Source organism: Orussus abietinus, unplaced genomic scaffold (genome assembly GCF_000612105.2).
Source record: "Orussus abietinus isolate OABI.00-Male unplaced genomic scaffold, Oabi_2.0 scaffold47, whole genome shotgun sequence".
NCBI lineage: Eukaryota > Metazoa > Arthropoda > Insecta > Hymenoptera > Orussidae > Orussus > Orussus abietinus.
This window is the reverse complement of record NW_019396019.1, coordinates 467,710-487,197: the sequence shown is the minus strand read 5'-3', so window position 1 is coordinate 487,197 and position 19,488 is coordinate 467,710. Positions and strand designations below refer to the sequence as shown.

At 52.7% G+C, this 19,488-nt stretch overlaps 1 protein-coding gene across 1 annotated transcript; it reads right to left on the bottom strand.

Moving 5' to 3' along the window:
- Positions 1 to 266: 266 nt before the first annotated feature.
- Positions 267 to 19,475, bottom strand: LOC105695345 (serine/threonine-protein phosphatase 2A 56 kDa regulatory subunit epsilon isoform). Its single transcript, XM_012416844.2, has 10 exons — positions 18,835 to 19,475; positions 18,246 to 18,717; positions 4,724 to 4,920; positions 3,846 to 4,040; positions 3,609 to 3,739; positions 2,995 to 3,112; positions 2,636 to 2,911; positions 2,110 to 2,339; positions 1,835 to 1,980; positions 267 to 339 (listed from the first exon to the last, which is right to left on the bottom strand). The coding sequence occupies exons 2-9, from the start codon at positions 18,382 to 18,384 to the stop codon at positions 1,839 to 1,841; spliced, it is 1,428 nt and encodes a 475-aa protein (XP_012272267.1). The 5' UTR covers positions 18,385 to 18,717; positions 18,835 to 19,475; the 3' UTR covers positions 267 to 339; positions 1,835 to 1,838.
- Between the last annotated feature and the right edge of the window lie 13 nt (positions 19,476 to 19,488).

Sequence of the window (19,488 nt, the reverse complement as noted above, 5' to 3'; positions counted from 1 at the left end):
CGGGGGGAGAGAAAAATTAATATACACAACGAAGACTCGTTAAAAAAAAAAAAAGAAAAAAAGAAATCTTCGACGTCGCCGATCGGTCGCCGCGGCCTCGCGAGGATCGAGAAATGGATTTATTACCGCTCCCTCCGATAGTTCTCTCCTCTCCTCGGCTCGGCCTTTCGGGCGCGACTAACGAAAGGAATTGTTACATTACGTCAAGAGTGCCATCGCGTGGGACACCTTTGTTCTCGCTAACAACGATAATTTGCTTTTTTTTGCCTTGTAGTGTATGGACAATCGACGTAAACTAAGGACTAACAAGTGGGCAGCTTGGTGGTAACGTCGTTCCACCTGCAACAGAAGAGAGATCATAACGTGATAAAGTTGCAGGGAGAGTCTGTTGAGAGCAGCCGAGAGAGCTCATTTTCTTTTTATTACGTGAATCTGATCTTTCTAATTTTTTCTTTCCTCTCTTTTCTCCTTCAATAAGCTTCTCAAACGAACCTCTATTTGGAACAATGCTTCTTTCTTGTAGGTAAGCGCGCGTAAGTACTAGTGCTTTTCGGTCACGGTTTTACGATTGGCAGGCCGTTTTCACCAAGACAAGTCCACATTCAAATACAATTAACTTTATTAAAATTTGAATACTTATACATAAAGGAATACATTTATGAGACTGTTGAATGTACATAGAAAATGTTTAACAGTTTGTTTGCTATCGTAATCACAGAAATATGCCAAGTGGATTTCTCGTGTTTCAATTCGTAGGAATAATGTCCTTACATACATATACATATAAACATGCGTTCCTTAATATCGTGAATGCTCTACGTTCTCCAGACAGTTTATGCCGTTCGTCCTGATACTGTCCTCGTCTGGTAATCCTACGAATCTGGTACCGCTACGATTCTTAACAAACACAGTTTTGCGTATCTTGATTAATAGTCATCGGAAGGGATGACTGCTAAGGACGATTAAAAAAAAAGGAAACAAAATTCAGAGCAACGATCATTTTTCTTTTTTTTTTTTGCTACGTCGTTTATTCGGTGCAACGCGTTAAGGGCGTGAAGACATTCAATGTTTTTTTTTTATCTACGAAATGCACCTACCTTCTAAGTTAATCATACAAAACATAAGATCCCCATTGATATGTACACTATAGAAAATTTCTATGAAGTTACAAAAGAAAAGAGGTGAACCGTAAAATACCCGAGAAAAACTGTCGCTCTCCACGTTCTCCAAAGTTCCACATGCCGAACGCAATCTCGGTTCTTCCTCCAGGGAAACACGATCGATCTTTGATTTAATAACAATTGGACCGAAAACAACGAATCAAGCAGATATCGTATGCGCGCTAAAACGTACTGAAACCCTAAGCGTTAGCAATGGGGGGGGGGGGGAAGAAGAAGAAGAGTGACAGCGAATTTTGCATTCCTCGTGCGTGCCCCTCGACAAGCCGAACACAAAGAACAGCGTGATTTCCTCTCTCGTACATACGACCGTACAACAAGAAGCGAAATTCCTCCTTTGATATTCGCTAATGTCGTTATCGCGTTATTACCACCGCGGGATACAATCGTCGGATTTAAATCGAAAGGGACCTCTCTCTCGGGCAATCGCTCTAGTTTCAATGGATGTCAATTGTTACGCCCGGACCCTGATTCGATGAAATCACGAGTACACCCCGGTATCTCGAAAGGAACACACAAGCCACGGGAACCGGGCCTTCCCAAACTCGCGCGTTAAAACGAGATCAGCCTGCGAACAAGAGCTGTTCCAAATAGAAAGGTTCTACCGTGTGTGTTCTACTCGTTGCCGTGAAATCGGCAGTCGGTGCCATATTTACCAGCTCAGGGGCGGGCTCGTGTCGGGGGTGCTGTAATGGCAGGAACTGGAGTATTAGAGGCGGCTGTGAGAGCCCCACGTCGCTCTAGCTCCAGCTCGTTCAGTCTCTTCCACAGTTCGTCCCTTTCCTTCTCCTTCTTCTTTTCTCTAAAAGCACAAAGGACCCCGTCAAATCGTCGTTAAATTCCTCGGCGAGCTTTCCCCGGGTCGGGCCCTCCTATTAAAAAAATTACCGCGCGCGTACATTTCACGGTATTCTCCAGTCGGGCCACTTACTTTTGCCTCTCGGACTTGTAGCTCGCGGTGAGCTCGTCGAAAAGCTTGCTGTTCATCTCCATGAAGGTCTTTAAAACGTTATAGACAAGGGCTATGATCGTGGCGTTCCAGTGCTCTTTGCTGATTCTGTACAGGGCGGGGAACATGATCCCCATTATTACGTGGTTGTTCTCCTCCACCAGCGACATTACGTACTCGTTGTTCCAGAAGAACAACGCTCTTTCTGCGACCTTTGGAAAGAGAAACGCACGACCTCGGTTAGTTGCAGGAACGATTTATTTATTTTAACGTCACCCTCGTCCCTCAATTTACGCGGAGTATCCGTTCCACGTGGATTCGCTTTCCACGAATGAAAATCGCGTAAATAAACTCTGTCGGGACGAAAGGAAATATATTGGAAATATATGCCAGTGGATCTAAGTTTTAGAAATACATCAATTGTGTTAGAATTATACCGCGTAAATTGAGGGAGGGATGAATTTATAATCCGTGCGACTTAACGAACGATTAGGAAAGTACGAATTACCTGGAAGTGGGGTGACGACACGCAACGCGCGAGTTGCCTGAACACGGGTTCCTGTATTTTAACAAATTGGTTAGGTTCTACGACATCCAGTATCTCCTCGATTTCCCCAAGGAACATAACCTCCTTCTGGCTACAAGTCTTAGGCCAGTACTTAAGGAGGCCCTTTATAACTGCCTCCGTCAGAGTATTGTCCTTCTCCAGAAATTGCACCACGCAATAAGCGAGCTGCGCGTGGTATAGCGACAAGCACTTTACTTTGTGGAGCGGGAGCAGCACCTGCCGATTAAGAAATTCGACGTGCAGGACTCGCTGGGCGTAACCGCCAAATAGTAAAATACGGAAGACTTCACCCAGCGTACCTTGACCAAGAATTGCTTGTGTTCGACCTTAAGGGGCAGAGCGAACCCGTTGATAATGCTGCCCAATATCTCCAAGAGTTCGCCAACCCCGTTGAAGTGTTCCGTCTCATACACGAACCTGTGGCGATAAAGTGGTCGTAAGTACCAAAACTTTGGGAATTAGAGTATCAAATTCAGGATGTACGTCGCGGAATCTTCGACGGAGACCTCGGAGGAAGAGGAAGACACCCCGTGACACTCCAAAACCGAACACTTAGGTGCCGTCTGGCTCGTGGAAATCCATGCAAAGCGGCACGCTACGGAAGTTTGCAGTTCCCAAACTCCTGCACCATCCGTTGCCCCGACCAATTAACTCGAACGTGAACGTCCCATTGATTTCATGGTGACGAACTTCCGCATCGCGAATGGCACCGACGGATGTCCACTTCAGGACCCGGATTCAGGGAGAAACAAGGACACCCAGGACACCCCTCAGGAGAGGACGTCTTCCTTCTTCCCCTTTCTCCCCCGGAACTCCACCCCGTCAATATATCAAAGTTACACGAAAATCGGAGAGGATCACCCTTTTATGGGTAATTACCTCGGGCCCTAAACGGACGTAATTATATAGCTACCTAAGGAAGATGTTGTTGATCTGTTTGCGTATGAAGGCTCGAAGGCCGAGGAACTTTCCGTAGATACGATGTAAAACGGTTTTCAGGAAGTCTCTTTCTCTAGGGTCTTCCGAATCGAACAAGTCCAACAACTGCAACGAGAAAGAGACGGTGCACATATCAATACCGGTCGCGCTCGGACGTTTGGCTTTAACAAAAAAAAAAAAAAAAAAAAACAATAACCACGGTGGTACGTACCTGTAAAACGAATTTTTGGTCAATAACCTTTTTACCGATGGCAGGCTGGAAGTCCGAGGACTCGAGAAAGCGTAGAAAGAACTCGTAAACCAACTGAAGGTGGGGCCAGCTCGCCTCCAGGGTCGGGTCGTCCTCCTCGGGGTCGAAGTCCGGATTTTCGCTGGGCGGCAACGTGCGAAATAGGTTCGCCGAAATCTGAAAAGGAGTATATTCCCGTTTAATCGATCCACCTGCCTTAACCTTTACTATTAGTCCGTGTGTCTCCGTTACACGTGTAACCTTCGGGTCGCATCGATCGTCCCTTTTTACAGAAACGGTTCCCCGTTTGCCCCGTTAACCCTATTAATTAAGGCTGGCGGGACGTGAGCTTTCTTAAACAGAAAAAAAAAAGTCTCGTTAAATCCCCACCTTCCCTCGTGACGTTGGCTAACGAACGAAGCATCGAGCGAGCGACAAATAATCCACGGATAAGTAAAAACGAGGCGATCGATGACGGCCCCTGAGGCTTCTCCCGCTTTTTCGTCGACACCAGGAAGTACTTCAAGGAGCCATAACGCCGATGTTCGGTTCCACAGAAAGTAAACCCAAAATCGGGACCCAGGAGCTCAGATTTTCCTGGATCCAACGATCCGAGCGCCACTTGCGGACGATGAGGAAACTTCGATCCTACGCGAGCAAAGCATTTCCTACCGTTGTAAATTACCCAAAATGTTTTTAATATTTTGCAATCAAGGTACGCAAAGCGAAACCCATAAAGTGGGGACGACATGGCGTTGTATCTCCTTGTACTACTTCGTGGTCGAGACTTCCCGGACTCCCTGCAATATTAGGAAAAAAATGAAAAATTAGGATCGCCGAACGGTGGCCAGCAGTCCTACCATCTTAATGATCTCGGCATATACGGGTTCGGTGAGCACCCCTCGGCCCACTGTGATGTGATCGACCAATTCATTGAGGGTGCTGCGTTTGATTTCCTTGCACTTAAGATCAGCTACAGGGTCCATGAAGTCGAAAGTCACGCAGCACTGCCGCAGCTTCCTGATGAACAGCTCCTCCTGCTCCGATGGCGTGACATCTGCACAGGCGAGAAAAACCAGGAAATGAGATCCCCGAATCGATGATTACCATCGTCGAGAACGATGCAATTTTTTGAACTATCCGCGCGACATTTTTTTTTACCCTGAATTTCATCGATGATAATCAATCGTCTATTAGGTTAATTAGTCAATTCCGGCTACAAAGTTCGCTACTCCTGGTAGCGGGGTCAGCAGGGCGATTCGGTTATTTTGGGTCCGTAACGTCGTTTAGTCTTATGTTACACGGTCCGGACACAAAGTAGATCAGCTACGAAAAAGCGCCTCCGCCGCGCGGATGCCGGGAATTAATCTCGAGATAAGAGATTGAATTAAAAAACGGCGATTCAGCGAAGAATCTTCGTTCTCGTGATCGTCCATGCAACAATCGGCGGTGGGTAAGAACTATTTCCCTCGGCGCGATTGCAGGATGAATATCGCAATGATCGTTGCACCGGATGGTGCAACGTCACGGGGGAAGATTTTATTAATATTTATAAGGAGAGCCGAAAACGCGCAACCGAGAGAAAACGCTCGCACGAAGGAGCCCCAGGGGAATCGCGTTTCTACCATTGAAATAAACTTTTCATATACGTGGGCAAGAAAGGGAAATAAAAATGCACGTTACGTCGAGGTCTCCCACGTGTCGTCGGACGGAGTCGAGGGTCCGTCCGCGATTCCTTCTCACCCTGGCATTATCGACCTTGCCCCCCGCGAAGAATCGTGGGTGAAAAGTGGCCGATAAAGCATTAAAAATATCCCGCGGTTCGCGGAATCGCGAATATAGTGCGGTTCGCCGCTAAATTATTGACCAGCCGTACGTACATTGCGGTACTTAGTCGATCCGCATCTCTACACTCGCCGCGCAATTCCCAGGACAATTAAGTCGACATTATAAATCGCAATCAATAAATTATCCATCACCAGGGACCACGACGGAATTACTCCAAAGGCAATTAGAGATCCAAAATTGTCGCATAATAAAATTGAACGGGTCCATTTTCGGCAGGCCAATGGAATGTAGAAAAAAAAAAGGGAGAATTATCGGCGCGATTCGCGGATCGTCAACGGTATCTTGACAGAGCGTCGAGAATTCGCTGGTAGCGCCGACAATGGCGACGGGACGGGCCAAATTCATAAATCTCCCCCGGAGGGGCTTCGCGGGATTGAAAATAATTGGGACCGAGTCGCCCGGGATGCCTACCTCCGTTCGGAGGTACAAAAGCACCGGTGTCCCGGGGAAAATGAAAAGCCCTTACACCCCGCGATCGAGCCGAAGCTCGTCCTGCGTCGAGAACCGAGGCGATAAAAATTAACAGGGGAAAAGCGATAACGAAAGAAGGTCTCGAAACCGTCTCGAGATCCTCCCTCGATTTTCATCTCGTTCCTCGCATAGGCGCTGTATTCATCGAAGAGAAATTAAACCCTTGCCTTAATCCGTCATTTTCCCTGAGGTGGAAATGGCAAGGCTCTAAAATCGGTCGCGATTCAATTTTCAGTTTTCCCAAAGAGGGATGCTTCTTCCCCTTCTCGAGGTCAAGGAGCCCCAAAATTAAGGCTGCAAGACTGACAAGGAGGATGTAAAAAAATACATATGCAAATGTGTATTAGAAAAAAGTGATGGAAAATAATTCTCGGAACGTTTTGGAGGAATCCCCGGCATGGAGTGGCCGAAGACGGACGTCGGAACGGGGTCGTACCGTTCCTGGACAATATCGGCCCTGTACTCGGTAAAAGTTGAAAGTCGCGTGCTGGATGCGGCTCGTGGGGCGTGAAAGAGCTTGAGTGTGGACAATAAGTGTGAATGGTAAGCCGTTTAGCGAGGCGCGTACCACATCCTCGAGCGCGCTTCGAGAGCATCTCGGCCGACACGTGGTCGAGTTACGTCAGTTAACTTTCCGCGGCACGTAACGAACGGCGAGGTCGACGACGCCGCCGCGGAACGTCCGCGAATAGGCGCGATTACGATTAACGGGCGCGATAACCCGGAAGAAATTCCGTTTAGGGACGTCGGGCCCGGAATTACCCCCAACTCAAAAATAGCCGACTACCCCATTAAAAGATAAAAGAAAACCGACTGGAATCGATCGGCGCGGTGCATGACTCCCCGTCCTATGATTACGAACATTTCGCAGTCGCAATCGCCGTACGCAAAGTCGCGTGCCGTATCTCACGCAAAGGAAGCGATTAGTAAACGCTTCGCGGCGCACACGGCGAGCATAACCTGCAAAGGGGCGCGAGAGGCGATCGCACGATATTGGACTCGGGTGGAGAAGTAAATACGGTCGCGTCGAAACGCTGCAGCGTTTCCTTCAAATACTCGCCGCATCCCTTCCCCTCTTTCCGACGAGCCTCGACGGAACGGCAATACTTGTCATAAAACGTCCAGCCGGTTCCTCCGTCCTCCGTCGAGCGCTGGCGTCGCGGACCACGTGCTCGGTCACGTGGTCGGCGTTGCGTCAGGTTACGTCACGCCGCATTAGCGCGGCGCGGCGCAAAGCGTGGATCGCGCCTGCGGAGACCCGATCAAGCGTCGCGTCGCGTCTTCCCCGAAACGGTCAAGAGGTTATCCTTTCGTCGGGTTTCCCGGGTCCCCGTCGTCGCCCCGGGCACGGGGGTCGTACGAGTGGAATCGGGTAAAGCGCCGCTGGGGTCAGTTTTCCGCGTGGACGCGCTCGGGGTGATTCCGCCCCCGTTGGGCCGATGCCGCGGGAGGTTACGTCAGTCGGCGGGGACCGGACCACAACGTTCCGGGCGTTCCGCGCCGGCCGAAAGTCGCGTGTCGGTCGTTCCCTCAGGGGAGGGGGAGCTTCCCTCCCGACCGACTTATCGCGTCTCGGAGCATTCCCCTCTTCTCGCGCGGCTATTTTCGAGCGAATCGCGTGATCGCCGCCCGGGGTCCCCCGCGCCCCGGTACCGACGCGACCAACTTTGCCGACCGACGAGTCGGCGCCCTCTCAAAGTTTCGCGATGCCGCCTCTCCGCGTACGTCGCGCATCACCCACGGCGAGAAGTGGGTCGTGAATATCGACGGGTCTCCGGGGCGTCCGGGACACTAGAGCGAGTGGACGACCCTTCGTTACGTCCGCGGGTTCGATTTACGAGAAGGAAGAAAGCCAGCTGGAGAGCGTAACGGGGAAAGGGGGGGGGGGGATTAATTAACGGATTAAACAGGCCCTTGCGTGCACGCGGAGTAACGAGTACCGGGAATAACTGCAGTGCCCTCTGTCGGGGCTCTAATTGTGAGAGCGGCCAGGGGAGCGAGATACACTCCGGGGGAAGAAATTCCACTCGGCGGGCTCTAATTGGATTATGTTATTCGGATTTAAGTTAGAATTTTGTTAATTAACCCTCCCCGGGGACGGAGCCCTCTCGCCCCTCCGACGCTCGTTGCGGGGATATCCCCTGGCGCTCGCGGTGTTGCGCGTTAAATCCTCATTATCCGCGGAAGTTACCGGAGTAATTACCCCGCCGCTTCCACTGTCCTCGGAAACGAGGACGGAGGGTCCCGATCGCGAGGATCGTCGAAGCTGACCACTGTCCAGGTCATAAGGGTATAAGAAGAAAATTCATTTTCGGCATTGGTCCGCGTGGAACCACCCAACGCGCGTATCCGCCCGTTTGCTCTCGCGCGTAAATCGACTCGCATTTTCTGGACTATCGCGGAAAGTTTGAAAAACGCTTCCTACCGGCGCGTCAACGTCCGTCTCTTCCGTGGACGTTTTTACGTAACGAGAAAGCACGTACACGTCCGCGTCGCAGCGCCCGAGAATCCGTCGGACGGAGAGAGCGAAAGAGAGAGAGGGAGAGAGAGAGGGGGGGGGGAGGAGAGTACTTTCAATGAAAGGAAATTGGCACAACTGCCTCGACATCGTTGATGCCGGGCCCGGTATCGGGCTTCGCAAAGTCCTCGCCGTATGCGAGTGCACATCTACAGGGAAATCCGCCCTCGTGTTGGGTGCCGTTCGCGGACGTTTGTCGTCGTCGTCGTGACGTAACGAGTCGAGATTCGTTTTGTCCTTCGATGTAACGTGGACGCGCACGAAGCGGTCGTTTAGAGGGCTCCCCGCCGCATTCAGGGACGCGTTTTGAGAACGCGTTGCGTCTACGCTCCTCGACATGAAAGGACGTTGTCTCTGTATGACTTGAATAAAAAAAAAAATATATATATATAAGAAATTAAATTTGCGCGACAAAAAAAAGGGTCGAATTTCAGAGAGGGAGAACTCTGCTGCAACCCTAAAGCAAAATTGTCACTGAACCAAAGACGCATCCTGTCAATTCGAGGAATAATAATTTATCTCAAATAAACTCGGATAAATTGCACGCAACGTTTATTGGAAATTATGGCAATTTATTTTAGTGAAATAATTACCCTTGGAATTATCCAAATATTTCCGTGGGACCATTCAAAGAAATTTCTCTCCGGTTGGATGGATTTTTTTCCTTCTCGATGCAAGTTTTGCAACCTCTCCCACTTCGGCGGGGTGCAACCCGGCAAGGGTGCAGCAGGGTCGGAGGGCACAACGCTTTCATTCATATGAAGGCAAGGTGGAGGCAAAGGGCGGCCCGCGGTCCACCCTCGTCCGAGGGGGTCCCGAGGGCTCCGTCTCTCTCGCGTCTCCTTCGCCGCCCTCCCTCGGCCTCTCTCGCGCCACCCTCCCCTCCGGGCGTATCGATTCACCAGGTGGCGAACTTTGCTTCTCTTCTCCTCGGTGCCTCCTTCGCCGCCCCCGCCGCCCCCGCGATATCTTATGCACTCGTCGGGGGGTCGGTCCCGGGGGAGGAGGTTAACCACCCCTCCCGGAGGGTCGGAAGTGGCGGCCGTACCTTTGAAATAAAAAGCCTGCACCCCTCGGTGCTCGGCGCGGGTACGCGTTTACGCACCCCGGTATACGTGTACCCGCCGAGGGTGCACAAGACACGGTTTGCCCCACTTCCGGCGGGGGTTCAATGTCGCCCCTCTTGAGCCGAGCAGACCGACTCCGCCCTTACCCCTCGCGAGGTCGCACCCTCCGGTTTCGGGCACCCCTTTCGCGTCGACCCCTTCGCTCTTCAGCCCCGTCGAATTCGGGGGACCGCTATAACTCCTGAGCGACGATTTGAAAATTTCAGGGAAAAATCAAGGCAAACGAGGGACGGGGGAACGTCACGCGAAGGGAGGTAAAATAAATAAAAGGACCCGATCCAACGTTTACGAGTCGAGGTCGAGTTCGAGCCAGTAGGTGACGGGCGGGAGCACCTTCCGGACGTTAGGAGGACCGTGCGACTATTTGCCGAGTAATTGCCCGGATTCTATTTGTCCACCCAACAACGGGGGTATTTATCCCTCCGCGAAGAAGAGAGCTCGCCTGAGAGCCGGCTAATCCGAGAAGACGTCGCCGCCGTTGTCGCGATCCCGAAGGAGGTTTCCCGTAAATTCGAGGGAATTCCCTTCGATGGGGCGGTTAAAGCTTCGTTCTAGGAGACGAGTCGGTAAAAAAAGTACTACATTTCGACGATGGCTCGCGCGGAGGAGGTCCAATTGTCGCGGAGCTCGCGTTTAAAAATAAGTGGCATCGGCGGGAAGGAGCTCGGAGGCGACGGCGCCCCCGCGTCCTCGAGGCACGCACTATCGGCGCCCGTCTAGTATTTATAATTCCATTCATAAAGGGCGATACTTTCACGCGTGCCGCGCCGGGCGGCGCGCACGCACGCGACCGGCGCCGCCGGGCGTCGGAACGCATCGCGTCGCCTCGCCCGCCTCTCATTCTCGCTCGAACCTCCGACTTCGCGAGACCGCGCCCACCTCGGCGCTCTCGAACGAGACCCTTGAATCCGATCTCGCAACGCCTCGCGAGAGCACTGGGGAACCTCCTTATCGGTGTCAAAGAGCAAGGCGAGAAATTTCGTTTCACGTTTTCGAGATTTACTAATTACAGGCGTCCCACCGCGGAGTATCCGTTCCACGTGGATTCGTTAAGCGGGAATAAAAATCGCGCAAATAAATTCCGTCGGGCCGAAAGGAAAAATATTGGAATTAAAAGCTAGGATATAGAACCTTTAGAAATACGTGTTTATTTCAAATGCCTTAAAAAAAAAAAGAAATTAAAATAAATAACCGCGTAAATTGAGGTATCTCCCTCCACCAGGGACGGCTACGAGGCGAACGATCGAGACCTGGAGGTCGATCTCGGGCTTATCCGCGTTTGCCGGACAGTCGATACCGTCGATAACGAGGTCGGAGGAGGATCGATGCTCCAGATAAGGAGAGGAAAGGGCTCCCGAGGAAGGCGGCCCCTAGGCTCGGGATCGCGGTTAGGGATTTTCGTTAGCGGCGTGAAACGAGAGCGCGAGAACGAAGGAGAGAGCATTCTAGGCGGTCGGTCGTCGGCATTCCGGATCAATACTCCCACCGGCGGCAACCGCGTCTCTCTGCTCTGCTCTCCTCTGCTTTACGCCGCCCGAGGGCGACCCGGGGGTCACCAGGTGCCCGAACGGCCCCGCCGCTCGATTGCCCGCGACGCCCCCGAATCCCCGTCAAACGCGAAGGTACGAAACGGATGAAACGAGCTGAGAAAAAAAAACACATATATACGCGTATATAAATAATAACCGCAAGAATTCGTCGAAGGTCCCGGGTAATCGATACCGAACCACGCGTAACGCCGTAGGATGGAAAACGCCACGGTCCGGTGCCAAGTACCCGGGCGCGCCGAAACGGGTTCCCGGGATCTCCGGGTTCCACCAGCTGATCGTCCCCGTCCAACTGCTCCTTGGTTCGCACCGGTTATTCCGATTTACTCGATCCAATTAACCCATCTAGCCCCGTCGGCGTACGACGAACCCGGAGGATACATCGATACGTCCCGGCCCGAAGACGGAGGCAACGACGATCCGCCGATCTCCTTCCTTTTTTCTCCCCTCATCATTTCGCCGCGACCGCCACAAAGGAGAAGAGCGCTGCCTTATCGGCGTCGCTTAATAATAGAGCGGAGGAGGCGGATTCCGCCTAGGAGGAAGAGAGGCAATCGATGGAAGCCCGATGAACGGAACGCGGAATCCATCCGCCTCGGTTGCACCTGACTCGCCGCTCTCTTTCTCTCTCGCTTTCACGGCGCGAAGCGGAGCAAGAGGCGGCGAGTCGGGCGCACCTCGAGGGACAGCGAGGGAATGGCGGGACCCGCATCGCTCCGCCGGCTTTATGCATCCCGCGGAGGTGGCCCGGAGAGGGGGAAGAGCGGTAGAGGGGGAGGTTACCCAACGTATGACGTCATCGGGGAACCCGCGTAAGTCTCTGCGTACGTACGGGGCTCGTCGGCGTTTCCGGGTCTGCCTCGACATCGGCCCTAATTTTCCGAAGGGGGCGTCCCCGACCCCTCGTCGACGAGTCGAGCAATTTGGAAATTGGACGGACGGCCGAAGTTGAATTTCCGGTTCGCCTTCCCTCGTCCCTTCCGTTATTTTTCCCCGGGTCACCCATCCGGGCGGCGGCCGCCGCGAGGGCGGTTAACCTCCAAGGTTATATTTAGGCTCGACGAACAAAGCGCCGCGAAACTGACTCTCTTTCCCCGCGACCGATCGACGACCCAACCTCACCCTCCCAGGGCGACGGGACACTCGGGACTCCTCGTTTCGACGTCCTCCCGAAATCTCGAATTATATCGACTAGTTGGAAAGTAAGGGAAAAAGAATGGGGAGCCCTTCCGCGGGTCAAGGATCGACTCCGCCCGCGTTTCTCTATCTCCGCCCTCACCCAGATCCCTCTTACGTTCCCTTTAAAAAGCCGCCGTAAGAGGTTTAACGAGCGAATGGGTATCCCGGCGATTTCCGCGAGAAACGCCGTTTCCTCCGCGAGGAGGGAATGAAAACGAAAAGTCGAGGGGAAAAAAAAAGAAAAAAAAAAGAAAAAGTAAAATAAGAACCGTATCTCTCCCGTCGAGAAACGTAAGAACGGTATTTCTGTACGCAATCGAAGGGGTCGCCGAGTCGAGTCCTCGGAGGTTGAACGTCAACTCGGGCGTAATCGCCCGTGACGTCACGGTGACGCAATCCTCCCTACGTCGGCTCGTAAATCTGCGGGTTACGACCTTACCGACCTTATCGGTCCTTGCCCTCCGGAGGGTCGGCACTTTTATGCGCATCCTTCGCGCGAACTCAATGATCCACGCGATCGAAATGAAGAGTATCGAGTACATCGGTGGAAGCCCTCCAGAAACTCTTGCCACGAGATAAAATCGAAATAGGAAACGGAAAAGAAACAAACACCTCCATATTCTCCCTCTACCCTCCCGCTTGCGCGTCGCGCCGAGTGTTTGAATTTCAATTGAAAAAAAAAAAAAAAAAATTAAAAATCGAACATTAACCCCACAAATTTCACGGATCGAACCGGAGGTGCTCCGAGGGAATCGGCAAAGTCAACGCGCGATCCGCGTGCGCCGTCCGGGCCGACCTCGGCAATGACTGCCGCGCGTCGGGTCGCGACCTCGACCTCGAGGCGTCGCGCCGGCGGTGCCGGTCGCTCGGCGATTTCGCGTAAACGTCGAGAGGCGGGGAAGGTCGCCCAGTCGGCAGCGAGCGGAGCTAGCTCGGGGACTAATTGCCCGCTCGCCGAGTCCGCTTTCGCCCGATATCGAGTTCAATATCAAGGCGGCCCGATCGGGGTCAAGGAGGAAGGAAGAAAGGGGCGCGGACTGGGGCAAAGCCGCGCTCGACCTTTTCTCGACCGTGGCTTCGATCGGCGGCGGGTCGCCTCATCCCGGGACCGTGAAACGGTCCAAATTCCCATCGCCTCGAACGGCGTCGCGACCCGTCTCTTTTTCTCGCCTCCGGAAGGAAACGAGGGCCGCGCGACCTTCCGATCGGGACCCTTGGACCATATGCACCTAAACCTCGCATCGCGGTGTAAGAAGAGAACTAATAATTATTTAATTGAAATAAATTGTCCCAATTCCGATTAAACGTCGCATCTCGTTCATCCGAGGGTATTCGAGTGAAATAATTATTCCTCGAATTAACAAAATATTTCTTCGGTTCAATGAAAATTTTTCACGCATATTCCTTCGGGTCGACCGACGTTTCTTTTCTCCGGGGGCTTCTAGAAAATTTTCGAGCAAGAGATCCGATACATACGGTCCGGGGCCGACGCGATCTTGACAGTGACCGAGCCGTCGATCGGACGGCGACTCGCCGAGAGGTCGTCGACCCCCTTGGCGGGGGCGACCGAGGGAGGCTACCCGGGCGGCGCGAAACCGTTCAAAATGGCCGCGGTCACGTGACCGCCCCGCGGCCAAGATGGCGGCCGCCCCCGTAAGTCCGCGAATCGAGAATCGAGGAGAAGGCCGCGCTCGAATCCATCTACGGGGAATCGATAACGGCGGTCCGGTGTAGACGTCGAGGACGTCGAGGACGTCGCTCGAGATTCAGGGAGGCGAAACCCACGCGTGCCGGTGGTCGATGGCGTCGGGGGTGCGCGGCGCGTCGACCTCCTCCATAATTAACGTCCCGCGGACGTCGGTCAAAGGTGCCCCGGGCCGGCGGAAAGATTTAAAGCCGAGGGAAGGACCGCCGACGACCGGTAACGCGGTGCAAGGGAATCTCGCCGGGGAGATAAAACGCAATTCCTCCTTCCGACCGGGGAGGAAAAGTACGAGGTAAAGGAAGGAAGGAACTTTCTCGATCGATGAAGTTCCGAAAGGGCGCGCGGCCCTCTCCGGTAACGAGTTTCCGCGGAGATTCGATAAGGCATCGCGCGGGGAAAAGGAAACGGCGGCCTCCACGGGGGCGAGGAAGGTCCCCGAAGGGGTCCTCGTAAATAATTTCCACCTCGGCGTAGCGCGAACGTTATAAACGAGAACCTTTATTCGAGGGTTCCAAAAATATCCGCGATCTCTCCCATTCGAGTCATCCCTTCGATCGATAACGCCACCCCCTCGCTCATCGACTCGTCCGAGACGCTCGTTACCGGCTAATCGGAGTTTGGGCGATTACGCGTCCGATTACGCGCCCGATTACCGCGAATCGGAGCCGCGGGCGAGCGGGCACGCGTGCGCCAGGGTACGCACGTGTTTATATAAGCCGAGCGCGTACGTTACGCCAGCGTGTACCCCCGCGTGGTCCTCTCGATCGAGGTGAACGACTCGTCGGCAAGGACACGTCGATCGCGTAAGTGGCCGGGGAACGTGATGCCACTTAATGGGTCACGTGGTTATTTTCGAGCATCCTCCTCGGAGCCGAATCCTGAACGACCCGCGCGGCCGCGGTGAGAGAAGACTAGAAAAAAAATAGACATCTCCCCCCTACTTCGCGAAAAAAAAATTTCATTGAACCAAAGAATAATTATATTAATATTCGACTTAAAGAAAATGTAAATCAAAGAAGATCGAATAAATTGGATGCAATATTTCTTCGGAATTACGACGATTTATTGATGATTGTGAGAGCGGAAAAAATGAAAATCCGATTTTTCAGCGAGGGGCAAAAATTGGCGAGGAGAGATACGGTATCGCAAGGACAGGTCCTCGTTTCCTTCGCACCTGCAGGACCCCCCGGTCGGGTGTCCCGTAATTTGCCTACTTTCCCCATCGATCATGGAGTGCCCGCGTGATTTATCATCCGCTCCGATCTACACGTGTCGGGGAGATCATCCTTCCTGCTTATCGCGGATCGCCGGAGCGCCGTTGATCGAGGACTCGACGAAGCTTCTTGGACCGGCTCGGTCGATAATATACGCGAGTCGAACTTTAATTCGCGGCCGGGTCGCGGTTGCCGACTGACCCGAGCTCGCGTTATCTCGCGGGCCCTTATCGCCCATCGTCCATCGATACGCTCATAGAACTTATAGAAATGGAGAGGACATAGGTAGGAGTGGGGTTGTCAGGAGGAGGTCCCTTCTCTCTCTAAAAGTTCCCGGAAGTTTTTACCGCGCAAGCGTGGCACAAATCCTCCAGCATGTTCTCGTGACTGCCCTATTTGGGATAAACACGAAAGAAAGTACAAAAAAAGATCCGAGAGAACAAATATCAAACCAAAGAAATATTTCTTTGGCTGAAAAAAAATGTCGTTCTCGGTGTATCAGCTCCATGGATGCGCCCGCCGGTCTTACCGCTTTCAATATTTCCTTTATTTTATTTCCCCTCCATCTCCCCCAATAAGTCGGAACGAGGAAGGGAGAAAATTAAGAAGAAATCGTGAAATCCGATATCCAGGTCGATATCGGGGTCGCTGCCTGGGGGCCGTTAAAGTGACGTTTGCCGACCACGTGGCGCGCCCGCTCCCGGCAATTTCGAGGCCGTCGGATTCACGTATCTTATTACCGGAAATTGGAATTTGAGAAATTCCCGCCGCGCCCCCGGTTTTCGATTCCCGAAATCGTGTCGCCACGCGTGAAAATCCCCCCGAGGAATTTCGGAAGGAGCGATTATTTACCTGAAAGTCCCGCGCCTCTCCTGCACTCGGGAAATTCAATTAGACAATTAGGGCCCGGGGACTCGATCGATTAAACGCCTGGCATGGATGTATACGGGGGATCGGGCATCGCGAGGTGGAATTAGATTTAGAATCTCCCGGTCCTCGGCGATTATATTCACCTCGCCATTGGTATAAGGCGCAAAATGCAGATGCACGCGTTCCAGGAGTTTTCGGAGCCTGGACGTCGATGTGCGGAACAATAAGCGTTTTGTTGTCGCGTCTTGCGTACGTACATAAAAACCGAATGCATTCGTTAATGCCCCCCCCCTCCGAATCGGTGCAAACTCCACGCGAATATTCATTACCCGTTTCGCGGCCTAGTGGGAGGAGGGAAGAGAAGAAAAAGAGAAGAAAGAAAATGTCAGAACGCGAGTGTATCTGTTATTCAAATCCTTTCTAGCCCGTGTCTCTCCAAGTGCCTCGTCCTCTCCCGACGCCGTGCGTTTTGGTGACGGCGTTATTTTATGTCAATTAAAGTCGCAAAGAGGAGATAGGAATGCTAGAGGTGAAAATCCCAAAGAATATTCGCCGTTACTGGGCCTTTACTCGGATTAATTCATTCGAATAGCTTTCGTATCTGTCGGAAATTTTAACGGCTAACGAGAGCCGCATTTGGCATTCCTCCGCATCCCGGAAATAAATTCGTACCGCGTGCTGATAAAGGGCAAGAATAATCCAAGCTTTCGAAGTAATGCCAGAGGTATACGTAACGAGCTTTGCAATTAAATCGAACGGTCGCGACACAACGGCGGCAGCCTGATGGGAAAATGCATTGCAAAAAAAAAAGTTGCCGAGTGCAGATCGATTTAACGAGCCGCGTTAACATTTTCCACCGGGGGACGAGATGTACGATCTTCGATTAATTAGCTTCTCGTTGGCTTTTCGGCCGTGATAGCCGTCGTCGTTGCTTACGGCAGCATTGGACACATTGCCAATTGTGCATCGACGTGCCTTCGCTTCCGGTAGAAATAAAAAAAGACCTCTAGGGCTGTCAGAATTGTGCAACACTTGGCGTTAATCGAGATATCGACTTCCTACGTGAAACGGATTTCTTATCGGCGCGCTGACATTGCTAATTACGCGTTTGGAGGCTTCATAATTGTTGTTGTTGTTATGCTCGGGGAACTTAAATTTATTGAGTTCACGTGGAGCGGGTAGACGAGTGGAAACACGTTTGAGAATAGCTTATTTATATAGAGCGGAAGGCCCCCGTGCTACTTGTAAATTTAAGTGTCGACAGCCCTGTGACATTTTCTGTCGACACTGAAATCCATTTTCAGGATGTATATTTCGAATGTTAGAAAAGTCCTCATCTGGATATATACGTGGGTATAATTGCCTTTTATAAACTCATGGCCCCGTTTTATCAAAGGATATGCAACAATGTCAACCCTAGATTAATGGAAGTCGCATACAAAGTGTAAGGTCCAAAAATAGGACGAGCTTGCCTCCAGATGACAGCGAAGCTATATGTCTCACACGTTGAAATTACATGGATCTACTCCTTTCATAAATAGCTGTTATACCAAATTATGTAAGAGGTTCCTATATGCTTCTGTATCCACAGGGACAAGATTTGACAGAGTTTGTTTAACGCATGCAAAAAGGAAACCGAATGACGTTCCGTAAGACAGGGATTACCTGAAACAGCGTAAACAAACTAGAATATCAAAATGACCACAATTACTTCTATCAAAACCGGTATCGTTGCACGATAAGTATTCCACTATCGGAAGGAGTATTTTGAGTATTATGGTAACCGATATCCTAATACGTACGTATATTCATTAGGTTTCTTTCCCTTTCCCCATAAAATACGCAGCCGATCTAAGGTTACGTATTCGAACTTACGTCGAACTAGCGTTACTGCGAATCTTACCTTTGAGCTGCGGCAACTGCTGGAGCTCCACATCTTGCGAGCTGCGATAGCGAGACGAACCTTGCGACTTTTTGGACTTCTTTTTGAGGGATCGCTTGGCGAACGGATCTATTCGGTCGACAAAGGTCGCGGATGACATGTTGGAGCTGGCAGAGACACCTCGGGAGCTGGAGGGAGCCGCAGGAGCCGTGGGACTGCGTTCGTTCCTGGGCTGCGTCGTAGCAGCGGTCGGCGTGGCTAGAGGAGACTGCGCCCACTCGAACGAGGCAGCATTCCGCGAAGCCGAGGGAGGCTGCGACGACGAGGAGCTCACTGCACTCACAAGGACGAGGCACTGCACCGACGGAACCACCGGGAGTAGTCCAGTCGATAACCTACTGTTCCGTTGCAGGACCCGAAGGCTCTAGGAGGACGATGGCGGTCTAGGAGGCGGAACCGCCGAGTCCGAACAGTTCCGCGTCGGCGACCTGGGCTGCCCGGAAACACCAAGGTCGGCGTCAGCCTCGAGGGCCGGGTGGAACGGTCGGGAGACGGCCGAGTCGTGGGCTCGGCCACGGGCCGTGCACCTAGAGACGGAAATCGAGCTTACCAGGACGCTCCCGGGGGTCCAGGGCGCAGCCGGGCCGCCGCGGTCTCTGGAGCAGCACACCTAGGTCGGACTCGGGGCCGACTCGGGGCGGTGGCGGGCGTCCCGGGTTTTGCTCGGGTCGGGCCTAGCTAGCGCGTCGGGTCGCGCCGACGATCGGTGGCCGGCGGAGGCTCGGCGCTCGCTTTCGAGTCGAGCACCGTTAGGCAGCCGCCTGGGTCGGCCGGAACGTGGCTCGAGGGTGGCTCGGATGGCCGCTCGTTGAGGCACCGGCCGGCTGGGGGTGCACGCACGGTCGTCTCGGGTGCGCTCACTCGACGCGGACGCGGCAACGGGAGACTCGCGAGACACGGGGGCTCCAACAGCACTCGGCCGCCATCAGCTGCTCGGCCCGACGAGCTTCTTTCATCTTCGCACCGCACAACCGTCAGGCAAGACCTGCCGAGACGCGCTCCAGCATTGTCCGCGATAACCGCGCGCGCGCACACTCGCTGCCACTAGAATTTCGGCATCTGCCGTCGCGTAGGGTCCAAAATTAAAAAAGAAAAAACTCGCGAGCACCGCTGCCCTTCGCTTATCGAAAACCCGTCAAGAGGTGCCTTCTTGTGCCTGAAAATAGTAATGTGCGCTCGGCAATCATCGGCCGGAGATGCCCGA

Coding starts and splice junctions, on each gene's coding strand:
- LOC105695345 (XM_012416844.2), bottom strand. CDS start 18,384: ATGTCATCCGCGACCTTTGTCGACCGAATAGATCCGTTCGCCAAGCGA. Junction 4,041..4,723: donor ATGCCGAGATCATTAAGATG/GTAGGACTGCTG, acceptor ACTCCTTTTCAG/ATTTCGGCGAACCTATTTCG. Junction 2,340..2,635: donor TGTCGTCACCCCACTTCCAG/GTAATTCGTACT, acceptor CTCTTTCCAAAG/GTCGCAGAAAGAGCGTTGTT.